This window comes from Pavona decussata, unplaced genomic scaffold (assembly GCF_977016875.1).
Source record: "Pavona decussata unplaced genomic scaffold, jaPavDecu1.1 SCAFFOLD_187, whole genome shotgun sequence".
Taxonomy (NCBI): domain Eukaryota; kingdom Metazoa; phylum Cnidaria; class Anthozoa; order Scleractinia; family Agariciidae; genus Pavona; species Pavona decussata.
In genome coordinates, this window is record NW_028145596.1 from 716,214 (window position 1) to 735,350 (window position 19,137).

The following is a 19,137-nucleotide window of genomic DNA, read 5'->3' on the forward strand; positions in this document are numbered from 1 at the left end:
GCACTGAAAGAGAAAAGATTCTCCGTGCTATATTTTAATCAGTAACATTCTAATACTAATTTTTGTAAATTTTGAGGCATTGTTGATAAGTTGGAGATTACTTCCATGTTGAATAAAGTTAACAGTTTATTCGTTCCATTCTCCCCAGTCTGGGAAGAAGCGTTGCTGGGGCCATGAAACATGTGATTCGGTGTCGTTACCAGAAAAGCGCCCCAAGTTTTCATCGGCCATTTTTTTCAAATATTCGGGTAGGATTGTACTTCCTGATACAGATTTAGTAACCTTTACCAAGATCTTCTCTTCCCGCGTAGACATAACCCGCGCAAAAATATCTTTCAACTAGTAGCCCCAGTCCATAAAAAATCAGAGTTTCTCGGACAATTCTGAGATGCGCTAAACGTATGCGCAGTAGCACAATAGGGCACCATGCTTAAATTACAAACGCTTAAGTTTGCTGTCGGACTATAAAGAGCCATAATGGATAAGGAAGTTGGTTTCTAAAGAAACTGTGGTACTGCATCGGTGGGGAGTAGAAACGAATGTTCGGTTTATCAACAGAGTTGAAAACTAAAGGTAAATTGGCTACCGTAAAGAGATTCGAGTGCTAACGTTTCGAGCGTTAGCCCATCGGCAGACCTATTTTTTGGATTCGCTCTGGCGAAGGGCTACGGCTCGAAACGACAGCACTCGAATCTCTTTACGGTGGCCAATTTACCATTAATTCTCAACTCTGTTGATAAACCAAACATTCGTTTATAAAGAGCCATAACTCCCGAACAATTGTACAAGTGTTGAGTGACACACCCTTCACCCTATGGTGCTTCAAGTTCCTCGACCTCACGTCATTTGACACCGGCCATATACGTCCAACCCTTCCTGTTGTCCTTTCGTGTTTCTTATCGTTCGTTCCCAAAAGAGGAAAGTGCCTTTATTTTGTTGTCTGTTCGTTCTCTGTGGGTGTGTACGGTCTCTAGGCAAACAGCAAGCGAAAAAAAGGCAAACGTTTACTTCAATCGTTTATTTGTTCCTTTACACATACATTCCTGTTGAGAATAAATATGGAATTTATTGACTGACAGAAAACAACATTTTGGGTTTTCCCAGAGCCACGTTTGGAGCAGATTATTTACACTTTTGTTTTGAGCAGGTATTTCATATTTACATACATCAGTATCGGATTGATTGATAGAGCGCTTTTCAATTGAGCATCCAAAGTAAACATTTCCCATTTCCTTTCCTTCGCTCTATAAATGGTTCAGTTGCCCACTTTATCAATTATAAGACATTAAATCAACTGAAAGCAATCCTGACTTGCTTAGAAGGGTTTTCCGCGTTTAAGGCCATTTACTTACATTTTCTTCGCGGTTGATTAATTCATTGTGTTGTTTACGTCTTTTCGGGTACGTTAACAGTAATTACTTTGGTTACGGTTTTGTGATACTCAATTGAACACCGCTCTCTCTTGCTAACGGGTTTTCCGTGTGTCGTGCGAACTACAATATAACTTGACAAGGTTCATCTTGTAGTGCAACACGCAGGCGTGCTGCTCCTTGTTCTCCTATATTGTTCTTACCAAGAAACAACTTAGTGAGTTTACAATTTTTATCTTTTAGTGCATCACACAGGTGTGCTGCTCCTTGGTCTCCTATTTTGTTACAAACAAGGTATAAGTTAGTGAGTTTACAATTTTTATCTTTTAGTGCATCACACAGGTGTGCTGCTCCTTGGTCTCCTATTTTGTTACTAGCAAGGTACAAGTTAGTGAGTTTACAATTTTTACCTTTTAGTGCATCACACAGTTGTGCTACTCCTTGGTCTCCTATATTGTTCCCACCAAGATTCAAGTTGGTGAGTTTACAATTTTCATCTTTTAATGCATCACACAGGTGTGCTGCTCCTTGTTCTCCTATCTCGTTACTCGTAAGGTCCAAGTAAGTGAGTTTACAATTTTTATCTTTCATTGCATCACACAGGTGTGCTGCTGCTTGCACTCCTATATTGTTTTTTGTAAGACCCAAGCGAGTGAGTTTACAATTTTTATCTTTTAGTGCATCACACAGGTGTGCTGCTCCTTCTTTTCCTATATTGTTACTCTGTAGGTTCAACCCAGTGAGTTTATTATTTACATCTTTTAGTGCACGACCAATCTCTACACAACCCAACGGACCCATACGGTTATGTGACAAATTCAAGTACAAGTCTCTGTCAATAATTTTAAGGACATGCAGTACAGCTGCACACTCTATAGGTGCTGCCGAACAACTCCGAAAACATACCTCATCAAAACTAATTACTGCAAATTTGTTTTGTATTGCAGAATGCTGCTTTACATTGATCTCATACAAATATTTACATAAGTTCAAGGCTAATGTCCTGTCTACGTCAGCTGGCCAGTAGGTCAGTATTCTTTCCTCTCCTAACAAGCTAAACTTGGGTAGCTCCTTTGTCGACATAGGAAGAAGTTCACTAAATATACCAACATTGGACATTTCTTGGTCTGGATCAGGCTCCAACAGCCCAGCCACAAACTGTATCACTACTTGCCATGCACCTTCGTTGATGTGATCAGCAACAAATCTTCGCAATTCCTCTGTAGTCATGGTGTCCGTCACATGCTTAGCAGCGAAAAATTCCTGCACTGTTAAGTGCAGGAAACAGTATTGTGCTTTGGGCCGTTCACTAAGTGAACGGGGCTTGGCGTCGGGTAAACGGTGAAGAAGTCCACAATCCTCCAGTCCATCAACTTCGTTTGATTCAAATATTAATCTTCCTTGTTTAATGCCATTAAAAGCGATTCTTCCCAGTCTCTTGAACACCATTTCATTTTCGGGATGAAGCTGTTTAAATGGTTTGTACATGTACGTCCCAAGGTCGGTTTTAGAGCAGCAGTATTTGTCATCACGATTGTGCTTATAGAAGAAAATCTTGACGGTCATGCTGTAAATTTCGGTCATCTTTGTTGGGAGCTCAAGACCTCCATCGAAGATAGAGATCGTTATCAAGTGTAGCAAACAATGACATATGATAAAACAATTCACGGGGATATAGCACAATGAAAAGAGGTTTATGTTTGTGCTGATGTGTTGCCATATTGTTTCTTTCGCGACGTGATCACCTTCTGTAAACTTCTCCACATAGTCCTCAATTTTCTCAGGTGTAAATCCAAGAATTTCAACTGTCCTTTTGAATTTTAGGTTTCTAACGCATTCCACAGCAGTTGGTCTTGTTGTCGTTATCACCGTAGAACCACGGAGAAGTTTTCCTGACACTAGTTTTCTGTAGAGAAAACGGAGGGGCATTTTCGCCTCCCCAGTGTTCTTGTAATAAGAGTCATCTTGGGCTAGGTCGGACCTTGAAGAGAATTCATCAATTCCATCGAAAATCAAAAGTACTTTGGTGGGGTTTTCTTCAACATAGCTCCAAACCTCGTCATCCAAACGTCCAACTGTTTCTGCGCGATCCAACAGCTCATAAAGATTGAGGTCTGTTTCCGAGTTTAAATGCCTGAATTTCAAAAGGAAGGCCATTTCAAAATGCGTTTTCATCTTTGGATTACCAGATGCCCACATTCGAAGAAGCTTAGTAGACAGCATTGTTTTGCCAATCCCGGGACGACCAACAACGAGAACATTGTTGTGCTTAGCATCAAAGATGTCCTCTGGCCGTACAGACTTGGACTGGGTCGCATTGGGTGTGGGGTACACTTTGAGTTGTTTCCATCTATCTGTGGGAAAGTCATAGTCCACTCTGCCTTCGTGAATTACTGCATTTACATATATTTGGTCCGTACACAGATCTTTAGCTTCTGGGCCTTCACCTGGATTAGTTCTGAAGGGTTGTTGAAGATCTGGAAGCCGCTCCGTGTCTGCTACGATATCGTCCTTTATCGTTTGTACGGCTGGTTGAAGTTGCAAATAATCTGGATTGAGGAAAAGAAAATGTACATTACATCAGGTAATTTGTGTCTCTAGAAAGCTTTGCGTAGCCAAATATACTGGGGATAAAAATCTGATCGTGATTTTCTATTTCACAAACCGACAGTTTTCTTTTCTGTACTGGTATCGGTTTTAGAACAAAATACAGTTTACTAATATATAGTAGTTAACTGTAGCCCCCTCCCAAAAAAAAATTTAATTAAATGATTAACACAATCTGGGAGATGGTTTTTACTAATAACTCTCAGAGCCATAGCCTCAATAAAGATAATAGTGTTTGTGGCAATTTTGTAAAGAAGACAAAATAGTGCCTCTTCCTTTTCGTTCTGAAGTTAATTTCTGCACGAGACGATTCTTTGGTTGCAACTCAAAAGCAGTACCTGTGGCATAACAATCATCATTTCATAAATTGTTGGGGTTTCATTAAGGGCAAGCCACCGCGCAAATTGACCGTCCGCGAACACAACTTTGCCCAGTTATTTTTAACATCTCAAGCAATGTTTTCAATAAAGATCATATCCAAGTTAACTACATGTACATGCATCCTGCCCAGGTGCAATAACCTCTTGCCCGACTAGGCAAGATCTTAAGGACGGTGCCTACTTTTGTTACTGCGCATACGTTCTGCGTATCTCGAGATACTCGGGTTTCCTATAGGTGGTGCCTACTAATACAGGGACATTTCAGCGCGGTTTGAAACTATGCGGAGAAAGAAGATCTTAGCAAGAGCTTTTGCCAATAATTAGTATTTAAAAAGAAATTGGGGATAGCCATGCATTTTTTCATAGATACATGTAATAAAGCTTCAATTTGGAAAAAAATGCCATACATCGCTTTGTATTTTAGCACTTTTTAGAATTATTCTTCATTGATTGTCTCTTAAAAATGAGTGGTTACCCTCAGCCTTCCTTTTGGATTCCAATAACCCTAGCTAAGATCTGCTTTTCCCGTATAGTAATAAAATGCTCCAAAATACTTCTGTTTTAGTATGCACCGTTCTTAATGAAACCCCTGAAATTGCTGCCAATAATTCTTTCCAAACCAACTGTCAACAGATAGTTTGAGGACATTTTTTCACCACTTCATGAATCATATTCTTAGATCTGATTTTTACGCAGCTATCTGGGACTGACCTTGATCCTCGCTTCCTTTTCTCTTTCTTTTTCTTGTTTGTTCATTTTCCTTTCTTCTTGTGCTATGGAGAATATTCAACTTTTCCATTTCAGTGCTCATATGCTCGCTGATGTCACCTGAGGATCAACATTCAACGCAACTTGGTAAATTTTTTGCATGATATCCTTTTCAGCCAAAAGGATCAACTGTAATTTGATCATATTTTCAATTAAAAATAAAAACACAGACCACACGCATGTGTATGGTTTATTGGCAAGACGAAACTGATAAGATATACTGTATAGAAAGACTCTGCAACAACTATACACTGTACATGCTGTTAATTCCATATTAACAATACCACAGCCTGTTCATTTGGGAGAGGGTGACACAACTCTTTCTCCTTGTTTACACCAAGACTATACACAAGTAAATATGTGCTTCAAAGTTTGGCATAATTTCCTGAATTATTGCTTTAAATTAGTGTGCTGAAAAAAAAAATTTCTTCAAGCAGCCACCCATGGATAGATGAGGCAGCAACTCTGAGCTTTTGTCACAAAAAAATTTCAAGTGACCAGATTTCTTGTGCCTTTTTCTGCAATTGTTTTAGTTGTTGTAGCAACGGTGCACGTGTGGATTCAAAGTGTTTTTTTCAGTTTACACTTGAAGCACAATTATAATTCAGTCCAATCAGACTTGCACTCTACCAAATAAAATGAGATGAGCAAACATTTGAGACGGTCTGTAATCACAATGCCACGTTAGAGTTCCAGTGCAAGTGGACATGACGTTTTGTTCAATCTGACTAAAAGATGTTGAGCAACCCAAGCAGTATAGTCACTGCCACTGTTGGTAGCCTCATCTATTTTGTTCCGTGGCTTTAAAGTTGGACAAGGCATTGACTTTTACTTATAACAAAAGACCCTTAATATTAATGGCAGTGTCCCCTCTGGTTTGTCCTTGGTTAAAGAGTGAGGGTCTTGAGCAATTAAACTCATCAATTATTTGATGAGCTTGGGAGCTGGTGCCTAAAAGGTTGGTGGAGCCAGGCAGCATGGGGAAGGAAGTTTATGGCAACCCTGCGAGATGCCACCACCAAAGGCACCATCACACTGAACCCAATCGGTGGAATACTGTGCTTACCAAGGGAGGGCAGAGAGGGGAAAAGGGTTGAAAATAAAGCAAGTGAAATGGCCTTTCTCACAGGCCAGCAAGCAAGCAAATGGAAAGAGAACCATGAAGCACCCCCAGCAGAGAGGTCAAAGATCACCCCTGAGCCGCGACGAAAGGCGACCACTGACAGGCATTGTCTTGACTTTAACCTTGCCTAAAATAATTACATTTAGCCACATTTAAAATTCACTCTTTCCTTTGAGACAAAACCATCAAATGTTCATTCAATAAAATGATAACCAAGTATATAACCATGTATATAATATATAATAAGCATGATAATAATAATTACAAGCTACATGAACATTATTAGAAACAACAGGCAAGAAGAGCTAAGACAGATTATTTTTAAGGCCAGACTCAATTGATCATGTCCTTCAGCCAGCTTTTCCAGTGATGACATTTACCTTGGCTATAGTGCGGCCATCCTTGGAAAACACGAGGATCGTTAAGAATGTTTGCCACAACAGAGGCTGCCATGGTACTTGCAAAAGCCATCCAGTCACCACTTGAAGGCTGAGTTGGATCTCCAAAACTGGCCACACCTTTTACTATCACCCATTCTACCTTGTCATCATAGGCTGCTGCATAAAGACCTGAAATAGGAAAACAGATAATTTGAACTATTGATGCGCTCTAAAACATTCATGATTTCAGGCAAGTGGTTAGCATACACTCTAGTTAGGTATAGTTGTGGGGGAGGGAGGGTGGGTGAACAGTGTTCGAATATTCTAGTAATATTCTTGCTCCACCCCTCCCCCACCTTTGTCATGCTTCATGACTACTGGATAGTATGAACTCACATTGTAGTCAACAAATAGGGTTTGAAAATCTGGCTAGCGCTTATAAAATATTACAAGATTAAATGTTCTTTTTTTTTGCATTCAACTCTAACTATTGTAACCTCACAAGTGTAATATGAATTATTACGCTACAAAGGAAAGGTTGGAGCTAGCCAATAGGTGATAGCTGTACAGTGTTAAGAATAAAGAGTAAGTCGATGCATCTAAGCACAGTATAGACTGTCTAAGATACACTCTAAGCATTTTTAAGGATGGTGCTTCCTAATACAAAAGTACATGTATATGACTATGCAGGAAAAGCAGATTTTAATACGGGCTACTGGAATCCAGAAAGAAAACTGGGGGTAGAAAGGCATTCTTTAGAGAAAATCAAGCAACAATTATTCTAAAAAGCAAAAAATACAAATACAAAGCAACGTACATGTATGGCGTTTTTTTTTTCCAAATTGAAGCTTTATTACATAAATCTCTGAAAAAATGCATGGCTAACCCCAATTTTCTTTTTGAATACCATTCATTGGCAAAATCACTTGCTAAGTTCTACTTTCTCTGCATAGTTTATATCCATGCAGAAATATCTCTGCATTACTAGGCACCACCCATAAGGAGAACCTGAGTATCTCAAGATGCACAAAACGTACATGTATGGGCTGTAACAAAAGTTAGCAGCGTCCTTAAATTCAGTTACTGTTGCTTAGACCTTTTTTTACTTTGTACATGTCATACACAAATTGATAGACAAAGGATGCAAAAAATTTCTTAAAACACTTACCTTCACCCTCTGATTCAATAGCAATAGCTTCAGGATGAAGCTGAATGACATCCTCATGCCTCCAACCAGACCTGGGTGCCAGTCGCTGGCTCAGAATATCACCATCACGATGCACTCTCACTTCTCGCTCATCTGGGTTTTCCAAAGGAGCAACCCAGCCATCGACAATATGCCGGATAAGCTGACCAATATGTCTACTTACAGGTGTTTTGAAGCCGGAAGGTGTTGTTAGCTTGGAAGATACAATAACATCTCCTAGTTTGGCTTTATCAGGACTTAAGCCACTGCAGGTACCCACTGAAAATACAGCCTTGGGATGCAGGACCTTGACTGCATTCTTTACAGTTGTTGAAGAACCACCTGGCTCTGCAGACCCTTTGGAGCATTTTATTAATGCAATCTTCAGCTTCTCCTGGTCACCGCTTCCAGTTGACCCAAAGCACACATAACCAATCTCTTTGTGCCAACTCCTGAAGGGTTTATCAAGGTAATGGAAACAGCTTAAAAACTCACAGTCCTCCACCGTCAGTAGCAGAACATCAATTGGTAGTCGAGCATCACTCCATTCTTCACTGGTATTTGGAAGCTCACTTGTCTTTGGAAGCTTAATACTGAGTTGTGGAGGACTGTCTTCAGACTGCAGTGAAGAGCTTTTCTTCCGCTTTCTTTTAGCACCTAATGGAGAGCAAGCAAAAAGTAGAGAAAATGAAAACATACATTTTAGTTTGTTCAATTAGTCTCACTATACAGCAAGTAAAAGTTCATTCAAAAATTATTAACAAAAATACTGTATACAATTTTTCTGTCGCACAAAAATAGAGTTTTGAGTAGACGTCATGTGTACCTCAGGCATTTAATCTCCCACATGATCTTAGCAATTAAGGAGTTTGTTTTCTGTGTTTTGGCAGGAAATCATAAAGTCCATGAGATTACGTGTATGTTGATAGTTTCAGATAAATTATATGGCTTTTCATATTCATGAATGTCCACTTTATTAACAGTTGATAGCTCAATATAGGAATATCATTTACTAAAAGCATCTAATACGGTATCAAAACCCAGTTTTTTTTTCTACATGTTCCAATAATTTTTGAAATCCTCCAAAATGTAACATTCGAGAACAAAACTATGTTCCTCTCACCCTCGCTGGTAAAATAACTAATAACGTCTTTAAGTTCTTGAGTAAAAATACTCAAACACAGGCGATTGTAAATGTGTATTAGCCTTTGACCAAATTTTTTTTCAATTCCCTGCTGTGAAATTTTTGGAGATTTTCACAGCAGTGTCCTCTTTAAGGGGGCAATTCACCTAAACGCCATTTTTCTGACACTTGACATGGCTTTAATGGCAATTTCTCATTCACGTTTCAAGCAATCCAAAAACCCTATCATTATCCCGTGAATCTGTGTTGTGGGGTATTTTGTGAATTTTTGGGTGATTTTTGGATATATTTGGGAGGAGTAGTTTTTTTTAGAAGGATGGGTTAAATTAAGAGAAATAAGAAATATTGAAGATTTAGTGAAGTTTTAAAATTAGAGTTTGTATTTAATAATTAATAGACAGATACCAGGTTAGTCCACTAACAACCCGGGGTGCTCTTGCGTGGGTATCAACTGTCTGTTGGTGTTCCAAAAATCATTTTCTTTCTCCTATCCCTTCTTAAAACTTCTTTAAATTTCATTCAAATTTAGGTAAATTGCCCCCTTAACGGGGGACAAGAACATAGCTTTCTAAACATTTACATCGAATTTACAGTGCCAGATACATCCATCTGAAGTGGATGCGAGTTAAAATGCGCCTTTTAACATGTTAATATAACAATAACAAAAATGAAAAATAATTTGAGCAAAATGCTCCCCCGTCTCTGCTCCCCCTACCCCCCTCATTGGGGTAATGTTACCGGGCGCAGAGTCTCTGCAGAGTCCCACCCTCACCGGTCCACCCGCCGAGGGAGCTCCGAAAACCTGATGATGCTGAAAACATTATATAAGACGCGACAGCGTCTTTCCCTCCCATGTGGGACACATTTTCTTAGACGTGCACGAGGCATGGCCTCGTTTTGGTGCGAAGCTTGTTTTCGTCCTATAATGTCATAAAATTACTGTTTTCATTTACAACTCTGGCAGCAGTCCTGAACTCGTGGATTTCTTTACATCTTTTAGGTTGATGTCGATTACGTCAACGATTTTCTTTAAAATGTTCGTCTTAAGGGGGCAATTCACCTAAATGCCATTTTTCTGCCACTTGACATGGCTTTAATGGCAATTTCTCATTCACATTTCAAGCAATCCAAAAACCCTATCATTATCCCGTGAATCTGTGTTGTGGGGTATTTTGTGAATTTTTGGGTGATTTTTGGATATATTTGGGAGGAGTAGTTTTTTTTAGAAGGATGGGTTAAATTAAGAGAAATAAGAAATATTGAAGATTTAGTGAAGTTTTAAATTATTAGAGTTTGTATTTAATAATTAATAGACGGATACCAGGTTAGTCCACTAACAACCCGGGGTGCTCTTGCGTGGGTATCAACTGTCTGTTGGTGTTCCAAAAATCATTTTCTTTCTCCTATCCCTTCTTAAGACTTCTTTAAATTTCATTCAAATTTAGGTAAATTGCCCCCTTAAGGGAGATTGAAATTTATGCACACAATTCACATTTTTCTCAACTAGTTACGCAGGATGCCCTGAGGGGCATACCGTGTCTAAAAACGGGTCGATTTCTTTCTTTGTTTTTTTTTCTTCGTAGTAGCTACAAATCTGTACATTAATTTATTCATTAAACCCTCCCCTCTCCTACTCGGGATGTATTGTTCTGATTGTTACGCGGGATGCCCTGAAGGGGCATACCATGTCTAAAAACGGGTCGATTTCTTTTTTTTTTTTTTTCTTCCTCGTAGCTACAAATCGGTACATTAATTTATTCATTAAACTAACCCCTCTCCTACTCGGGATGTATTGTTCTGATTGTCTTCAGCAGAAGCAGGCCAATCAAAATCCATTCTTGTCGCTTACATCGCGAGGGAGGGGACCCACTCACCCCTACCTGTGTGACGTCAACGCATCATTTTATCTATTTATTAAAAACAGATTAAATTTGGCGCCATATTGTTAACATGTTCTGGACTCAAGTGTGCCGTTTTCAAACAGAAATTTCACCATTTTGAAGCGGCAAATCGAAAGAATAACTTCTAAGAAGCATCCGACATTTAAAACGGTGGAAATTGGTAAATTCCTGGCGAAGGAATTGTGCTTTGTTTGACAGTCTTAGACCACGACGAGAGACTGAAAAGAGGTCATTGAGAAGCTTACGTTATCGCAATGGAATTACCGCAATTTCCCTTGAAACCCTGAGTAGCGTAAATCAAGGGAAACAATGTAACGCGATCGTCGTGACTCAAACTATTCCATTAGCAAGGATAGTTTTATCAATCAGCAAAGCATACAGTTGGAATAAATGAATCAGCCCCAGCATCACGCGTAATGCCAGTATAGCAGGCATCTTGTTAAACATGCTGTGGACTCAAGTGTGCCATTTTCAAACGGAAATTTCACCATTTTGAAACGGTAAATCGAACGAATTACCTTTAAGAAGCACTTGACACTTAAAACGGTGGAAATTGGAGAGTTCCTGGTGAAGGAATCGTGCGGTGAATTGAAAAAATAACTTCTAAGAAGCACTCGACATTTAAAAAGGTGAAAATTGGCGAGTTACTAGCGAAGGAATCGTGCTTTGTTTGACAGTCTTAGAAGCACAATGGGAGACTGAAAAGAGGTCACTGAGAAGGTTATGTTATCGTAATGGAATTTTCGAAATTTTCGGTGAAACCCAGTGGTGTAACACAAGGGAAACAACGTAACGCTATCTTCGTGACTCAAACTATTCCACTAGCAAGGATAGTTCTATCAATCGGCGAAGCATACAGTTGGAATAAATGAATCAGTCACAGCATCTCGCGTAAATGCCAATATAGGCATCTGGTTTTTTTTTTCTTCATAGTAGCTACAAATCTGGACATTAATTTATTCATTAAACTCTCCCCTCTCCTACTCGGGATGTATTGCTCTGATTGTCTTCAACAAAAGTACGCCAATCAAAATCCTTTTTTGTCACTTATATTGCGAGGGAGGGGACCCACTAACCCTTACTTGTGTGACGTCAAAGCATCATTTGATTTATTTATCAAAACCGGATTAAATTTGGCGCCATATTGTTAACATGTTGTGGACTCAAGTGTGCCGTTTTCAAACGGAAATTTCACCATTTTGAAGCAGTGAATCGAAAGAATAACTTCTAAGAAGCACTCGACATTTAAAACGGTGGAAATTGGTGAGTTACTAGCAAAGGAATCGTGCTTTGTTTGACAGTCTTAGAAGCACGATGGCAGACTGAAAAGAGGTCATTGAGTAGCTTACGTTCTCCTAATGGAATTTCTGCAATTTCCGGTAAGACCCTAAGAAGCATAGCACACGGGAAACAACGTAACGCGATCGTCGTGACTCAAACTATTCCATTAGCAAGGATAGTTTTATAAATCTACAAAGCATACAGTTGGAATAAATGCATCTCGCGTAAATGCCAGTATAAGCACCTTGTTTTGCTCAAGTTTTAGTTCTCTTGTCACGCAGAAAATTTTGTTGATTAAATTTATGCATGTATGTAGTTACCTCTTATGCCTTGCAAGTTGTCATCATTGCCTTCCATTGTTCTAAAACCTTCCCTCAATACTCCCACTCTCAAGGTCCATGCAATCAATCTTTAAGCTCTCAGTCTAGGATCATCCAGGCTCTCCTCCTCTACAAAGTGCTTCTCAGATCCCTGTCTGTAAGCATTGAAAATAAACTTCCAATTATTATTACCTCCATACTTTTAAAAATTATTGTAGGATTTTAAAAATATGTTGTCATGCAGTAAAGAGCACTCAAACACAGCCATAACTTGAATTCAATTGACTCTGAGTTGCGAGACGGAGTTGCGAGACTTTTGCAAGCCTAGAAAATCAAGTGAAGATAATTATTTCTAATCCTAGTCAAGATAACATATAAATTAAGGGATTGCAAAGACGTAACAACGAAGAACATCCCCCCCCCCCTCCTGGGAAATCTCATCTTTTATGGAGTCCAGTTTTATATCTGCTTATTTGCACCCAGAGTCTTTTTGGGTAAAAGAAGTGTTAGGGATCTATGTCATTGCTTTATATCTCAGATCATAGTGAAAAAAAGAGTTGGACGAATCTGATTAGTTTTCTTTTGGTACCTTTTAAGGGTTAAATTAAGTAAGAACCCACAGCCAAAAAAAGTACATGTAGACCACTCTTAGGGGTTCTTTTCAAAACTTTAGACACTGTTACTACTTGCGGTTTAATGAACGCATGGAAAAGTCCAAGAAACTCTGATAGAATGTTGGGATGTGTACATGCACGTTAATTTCTCTTTTTCCCTCACGACGGTTAACACCATGGAGGACAATCTTGAGTGTAATGGTAAGCAATGTTTTATTTTGTTTTGTGTTATTTTATGCTACCATGCAAAAGTAAACTTATTATGCATGGATTAACAGTGCCTAGCAAAAAGAAACTACAAGTAACTGGGCAGTGATCTTTTCCCATGCGTTTTGTTTTGTATAAAGACTAAACTAGCATAATTTTCTGACTACAAGGGCAAAACCTATTTTTAAGTTAACCCTCTGGGTTCAACTTAGTAGATCTTAAAACTGAACTTCATGAAAGACAAAAGTACCCTCCCAGGAGTTACCGCATTTTTTCTGAAATGTGTGGTTTTACATCATTGCGATCCCTAACTTTTATATAATGTTATCTTGACAATAAATTTTCATTTTCTAGGTTTGGCAACTCGTAACTTGCAACTCCAACTCACAACTCACAACTCCGGAACTCGCATTCTTCCCACACCCCTAGCACATACATGTACATGTTAGCCTTCTCACCAAAAAGTAAAAGGCTCAGAATTCAAAGCAGCTGGCTTTTTAGTAGGTTGTGAGCACTTGAGGAGAACCTTGTAAATGGCCCACGAATTTTCCACTATACATGCCTCATTAATAAACTTGAGACTGAATTTAATCCATTAAAGAAGCAATGAGATTTAAAGGGAAGTGAAAAGTGCTACTAAAGTTTTAAATCTTACCTATTTTAAAAGTAGCATTGTTGATGTCTTACTTCACTTCTTTGTTGCTTGTTAGAAGAGGCTTCCCTCTAATCTTGCTTTCCAATGTACGAGATCTACATGAAATTAAGGTAGTTTGGCATACATTACAATCACGTTACCAAAACATTATTAAAGCTGCTACCTACAGCTGTTGGTAAATTTTAGCCAAAGCAGAGTAAACTTAGTTTGATTTAGCAGAGAGTTCGTGTTGAGTTGAGTTAGATAGTAAAAAATGACTGAAAAAAAGGCTGGAGTCAAGTCCAGGAAAAATCAGATTTTGTTCGAGTTAGAAGAGAGGGTGGGTACTTATTTTTTTTTCCACTTTAAAACACTTTGAAAGTGAGAAGTGATCATCGCAGTGGATTTTCCAATTTATGCAATTGGAAATGAGACGCGTGAAAAAAATTCAGGCTTCAACGGGATTCGAACCCGTGACCTCCGCGTTACCGCCTTTATTGCATAAATTGGAAAATCCACTGCGATGATCACTTCTCACTTTCATCTACATCCGCAGTTCATATATGAATCATTTCATATACTTTACATCATTTCACTCCTCTCATGGGAAAATAGGAACCCACAATTGACCTTGCTCCCAATGTGTGGCTTCATAGCTCAGTTGGTAGAGTATCGCACCGGTAATGCAGAGGTCACGGGTTCGAATCCCGTTGAAGCCTGAAATTTTTTCAGGCGTCTAATTTCCAATTGCATAAATTGGAAAAATCACTGCGATGATCACTTCTCACTTTCATCTACATCGGATTCCGCAGTTCATATATGAATCATTTCATATACTTAACATCTTTAAAACTCTTTATTTCATCTAAACAAACCTATACATGTATTTTTTAAATATAATTGTTATTGTTGTTGGTGGGCGCTTATGATTTTCCCAGCATTTTCAGCAAACAAGGTCATTTTCAGAGAATAACAAAATAAGGGATAACAAGTTTATTTTGCTTAGACAAGACAAAACAAAGTGCAAAATCTAACATAAACAATATAAAAGTTCATTAACTACTGTATCTAAAACCAATTTTGGTTCTCTTACTTCATGTTGGGCTGGTACAGAAATGTCTTTTGTTGGGAGAAGTGTGGGGTGGGCACTTATTTGATGGTGGGCGCTTATTAACTTTTAGGGCTTTCAGGGTGGGCGCTTATTAAGTTTTAGGGCTTTCAAGGTGGGCGCTTATTAACTTTTAGGGCTTTCAGGGTGGGCGCTTATTAACTTTTAGGGCTTTCAGGGTGGGCACTTATTAACGTTTTGGGCTTTCAGGGTGGGCGCTTATTACGGTAACTTTTTGGGCTTTCAGGGTGGGCACTTATTCGAGATGGGTGCTTATTCAAAGGTGGACAGTTATTAATCGAATAAATACAGTACATGAAAGAAATTGTTCCAAACAGCCAAAAGGGATCAACAACCTAACACGCAAGATTGTGTACCTTGCCCAAGAGATTTTAGACCACGAATGTATTGAGATCTGACTAACAATCTGTGACCTTCCACGGGAAAAAATACACTAACGGGTATCCGTAAAACGGGTGAAACGCACGGCTATCGAACGGGTAGAAAAATGGGTTGATAAGCCGTTCGCACGGCTAAGGTGAACAACTGAACGGCTAATTAAGTACTCCGAACGGCTTGCAAGAATGGGCGAACGGCTTATGAAAATTTTCGAAAGGATAGAAAGGCCGTTTGAAACGGATGAAGTGAACAACCAAATGGCTTGAATGAAAGAGCGAACGGCTCGCTTGAACGAGTGAACAGTTTCCTTGAACGAGTGAACGGCTCGCTTGAACGAGTGAACGGCTCCCTTGAACGAGGGAACGGCTTGCTTGAATGAGCGAACGACTTGAATGAACGACTTGCTCGAACGAGTGAACGGCTTGTTTAAATAAGCGAACGACTTGAATGAACGACTTGCTTGAAGGAGCGAACAGATTGTTTGAACGCAAGAAGAACGGACCGAAATTTGAGCAGACTAACTGAACCAAAGAACTCAACCACAAAGTTTGTTTTCGTGTAGCGAATTGCATTTTCAACAGTACTGTAGACCTTGGTGGGATTTTCAACATTATTACCATAGTTGTTGTCTGCAATGTTTTCTGCTGTTATCACGTAGTTTTAAATAAGGTTTGTCCGATTCTTCAGTGACATATTTTTTGAAAAAGCTGTATAAAAAGTGTGAACACAATCGTTTCGGCGTACGCTCCGTTCGCCATCTTGTTTTTTCAATAATGCAAATAATTGGCCCCAAGTCCCAGTCCTTTTGTCAAGGAACACACGTCTCTATGACAACTAAAGACAAAAACCGCTTCGCGAGTGTGAGATTATATTTTCTGACGCTTTTTACGCCTGAGACGCTTTTATTTAGAAAATTAAAACAGTTTTGAGAACAGATTGATCAATCAAGTCTTGTGTGTCTGGGTGGGTTTTTCCCAGAAGTAAAATAAAAGATGACAGAAAATGTTACATGTCTGCAGTTCATGCAAATTTGGATCCACGCATCATGCACGTGATGGTCAAGGTTCAACAAAGGAAATAGTTTGAGGCACAAATTTGAAAACTTTTCTCTAAGACCATTACCTGCAGTACGAAACATTCCCAGATTAAAATGGCACCGCCTTAAAGACGTGTATAACCGAAGGATTACCATTCCAGAAATATCTGAATTTAATCCATCAAAGAGGCAAATGGCAACAAAAGATGTAAAATCAGAGTTTAATGTCTTACCTGGTTTAGCATTGTTGACATGCAGCCCACAACAAACTCGTCCAAAGGGAAGCTAACTTGCCTGCTCTACGTTTGTCCAAAATGGTGGCCTACAAATGTAAATAACAAGAGTCTTGCACAACTTGTAACGTATTTTTAAAATACAAATGCAGTTATGACTATATTTTATTCTTTAAGAGTGTCATAAAAGTGTCATCTTCCGTGTGGTGGAGTTTGTTGAAGGCGAATGTCCAAGTAGGAAATTCTTTTCAAAGCAGGCAGATTCTAGATCTGTTGCGAGAAGTCTCTACGCTGAAAGTTACAATATTCGTTTACGATAATCCTGAATTAACAATTTAATTAGTAATATAAAGGTGAGCTTACAAACTGAAAATTGTTCTCCAGTTGAAACAGCTGAAACTAGTACATAAATCGGCCACGAGACTTTATAATTAAGCTTACCTTTGCTTTTCAATCGTGGTGCTGAGATCTTCAACAGTGGCACGTCATTTCGAATTCAACCAAACGGTATTAAAGACCAAAACCCTTTTCTGGTGACTATAAGAACTGAAACGCAAACATTGAAAAGAACATGAATACTGTTCGATGCAGGAAGACAAACAAAGACTGACAAACCCTGATGACTGCGTACACGTATTTGACCACCAAATCAACCAGGAGAAATTCCTTAAAACCACACATACAATGAACTGATTTGACTCCTTACCTTTGCTGTCAGAACGAAAGGAAACGAAAAAGCCCAAAACAATTGCGTCCCGGAGGGCCACGAAGTTCTCTTTTCGCAGCTGCTGTGCAGTGAGGTTTCCGAGAGCCGCTCCCAAACTAAACTGAAAGTGTGTCATTGCGAAGTCTTAAACTATTAAAAAGGGTCATTGTTTACAAGCGATCATGCAAAACGGCACGTAACTGCCCTTAGAGGTCATCTAAAACGTTGCACGCCACTCGAGTCCCGCCAAGCCAATGATCACAAAGTTGAATGCGGAAAAAAGGTCTAAATAACTGAAATATCTGCTAAAAAGATTTAAATATCCATAGCTTTTGTCTAAATCAACTGCACTGAATTTTGAACCAGAAAGAACATCCAAGTCATATTTTTTCTGCTTGTGGAACTGAGGAACTGCAAAAAAAACAAAACAAAACAAAACAAAACATAAGCTTTATAGCGTATGGGTCCGCCATGTTTTTTGCTGAGCTTTTCAGCGAGAAACCGCAGAATCAGTTTACTGTTGGCAGTTTACTGCCTGGTACCCAGGGCCCGGTTGGTCCATTTACGCGGTCATTCAGATTGTTAGAAGCGTAAGCACTGGGGTCGAGAATGCGGTTGGTCGAATCAGTTGCAGTCAGTCGCACGCATTTTTTCCCGTCAGTTCTGCTGAAGCTGAGCCGGTCACCGATTTAATCAAGTCGTCAGAGACAGGATGTCCAAAGAAGAGAGCCTCTCGGGACTTGCTTTGCATTCAAAACTCCGAAAATAACACAAAGACTGAAAAATATCTTAGTTTACGTCACTGGGAGCAAGCGTATTTTGCCCAGAACTCAACTTGGTTCGTTTATGAGATGATATCATAAATAGGCTCAACCGCACGTTGCGGCTTGGCATATTTTTACGTAAGCTCAGTTACTTTTTCAGCACCTTTTTTTTTTTAGTTTTTTGGAATTCTGTCAACTTGAACCAACTCTTGCATTCGATAGAACTGTGGGTTGAGTGTTCAGTTTTTTAGTAAGAGGGACTAAAGCAAGCGACGGCCACGTGCCGCTAGCGCGAAAATCATTCAGTGCTTCCCGCGAGGGGACGCGATGCACGAACAGAAGCCGTCGCGTCCCTCGCGGGAGGCAATTTTCTCGCGCACTTTCGTGATTTAATTTGGCTGTGTTAATTTCCCTAAGAAAAATATCGACAACTGCTTGTAATCTAATACAGTTTTTCAGTTCTTTACAGTAGCTACTGTCAAGGATTACTTCGAGAATTCTGTTCAACTGTCTCAGGTGCAGCAAAAACCAGAAGGTGCAACGAGGGCAACATTTCTATTTGAAAAGGTGTGCATGCTTCTGAAATGCGATTGGCGAAAATTTTCCAACAGCTTTTCTTCGAGAAGATGTAATACTGTAATTCTAATAAGTCTGAAAACTCGTCATTGGATGTCGTTGCAGTAGACCGCGAGAACAGAAGCCTTTTCCGACCCTTGTCTTAAGAATGGCGGGAAAAGGCTTCTTCTCTCAGTGGCTGTTAGCCGCTTGTGAGAGTCATTTTGAGAGCGATTTTTACTCGGAAAGCTTTTCGCCACTGCCAGGCTCGGGTATATAGTAACTGCAATGATCTTTCATCTATTGACTCGGCTTTCACTCAACTTATACTGCCAACAGTCTCTTTCAACGAGTCTCTTTTCCGAGCTCGAAGCCGCGAGCAGTCAGAAACGCGGGCGCAAAGGACCAAGTTTTGACATCC

The 19,137-nt window shown here is 39.4% G+C and overlaps 2 protein-coding genes across 4 annotated transcripts in view; both read right to left on the bottom strand.

The window, feature by feature from the left end:
* LOC146462480 (uncharacterized) overlaps window positions 1-19,137 on the bottom strand; it is a 43,960-nt gene that overhangs the window by 23,385 nt on the left and 1,438 nt on the right. The window contains exons 2-5 of one of the 3 annotated variants that reach the window (XM_085085573.1): window positions 17,398-17,808; window positions 17,133-17,237; window positions 16,692-16,780; window positions 13,937-14,031 (exon numbers count right to left, since the gene is read on the bottom strand). The gene's annotated coding sequence lies outside the window, so the exon portion shown is untranslated. Of the gene's footprint in view, window positions 1-13,936; window positions 14,032-16,691; window positions 16,781-17,132; window positions 17,238-17,397; window positions 17,872-19,137 lie in introns of those variants that run through there. The other 2 variants (XM_085085571.1, XM_085085570.1) reach the window with 2 other exon arrangements.
* Window positions 1,000-12,630, bottom strand: LOC146462481 (uncharacterized). Its single transcript, XM_085085576.1, has 5 exons — window positions 12,461-12,630; window positions 7,797-8,471; window positions 6,629-6,817; window positions 5,069-5,185; window positions 1,000-3,919 (listed from the first exon to the last, which is right to left on the bottom strand). The coding sequence occupies exons 1-5, from the start codon at window positions 12,495-12,497 to the stop codon at window positions 1,494-1,496; spliced, it is 3,444 nt and encodes a 1,147-aa protein (XP_084941702.1). The 5' UTR covers window positions 12,498-12,630; the 3' UTR covers window positions 1,000-1,493.

Coding starts and splice junctions, on each gene's coding strand:
- LOC146462481 (XM_085085576.1), bottom strand. CDS start 12,497: ATGGAAGGCAATGATGACAACTTGCAAGGCATAAGAG. Junction 5,186..6,628: donor ATGGCCGCACTATAGCCAAG/GTAAATGTCATC, acceptor GTTGATCCTCAG/GTGACATCAGCGAGCATATG. Junction 3,920..5,068: donor AAAAGGAAGCGAGGATCAAG/GTCAGTCCCAGA, acceptor TCCTCAATCCAG/ATTATTTGCAACTTCAACCA.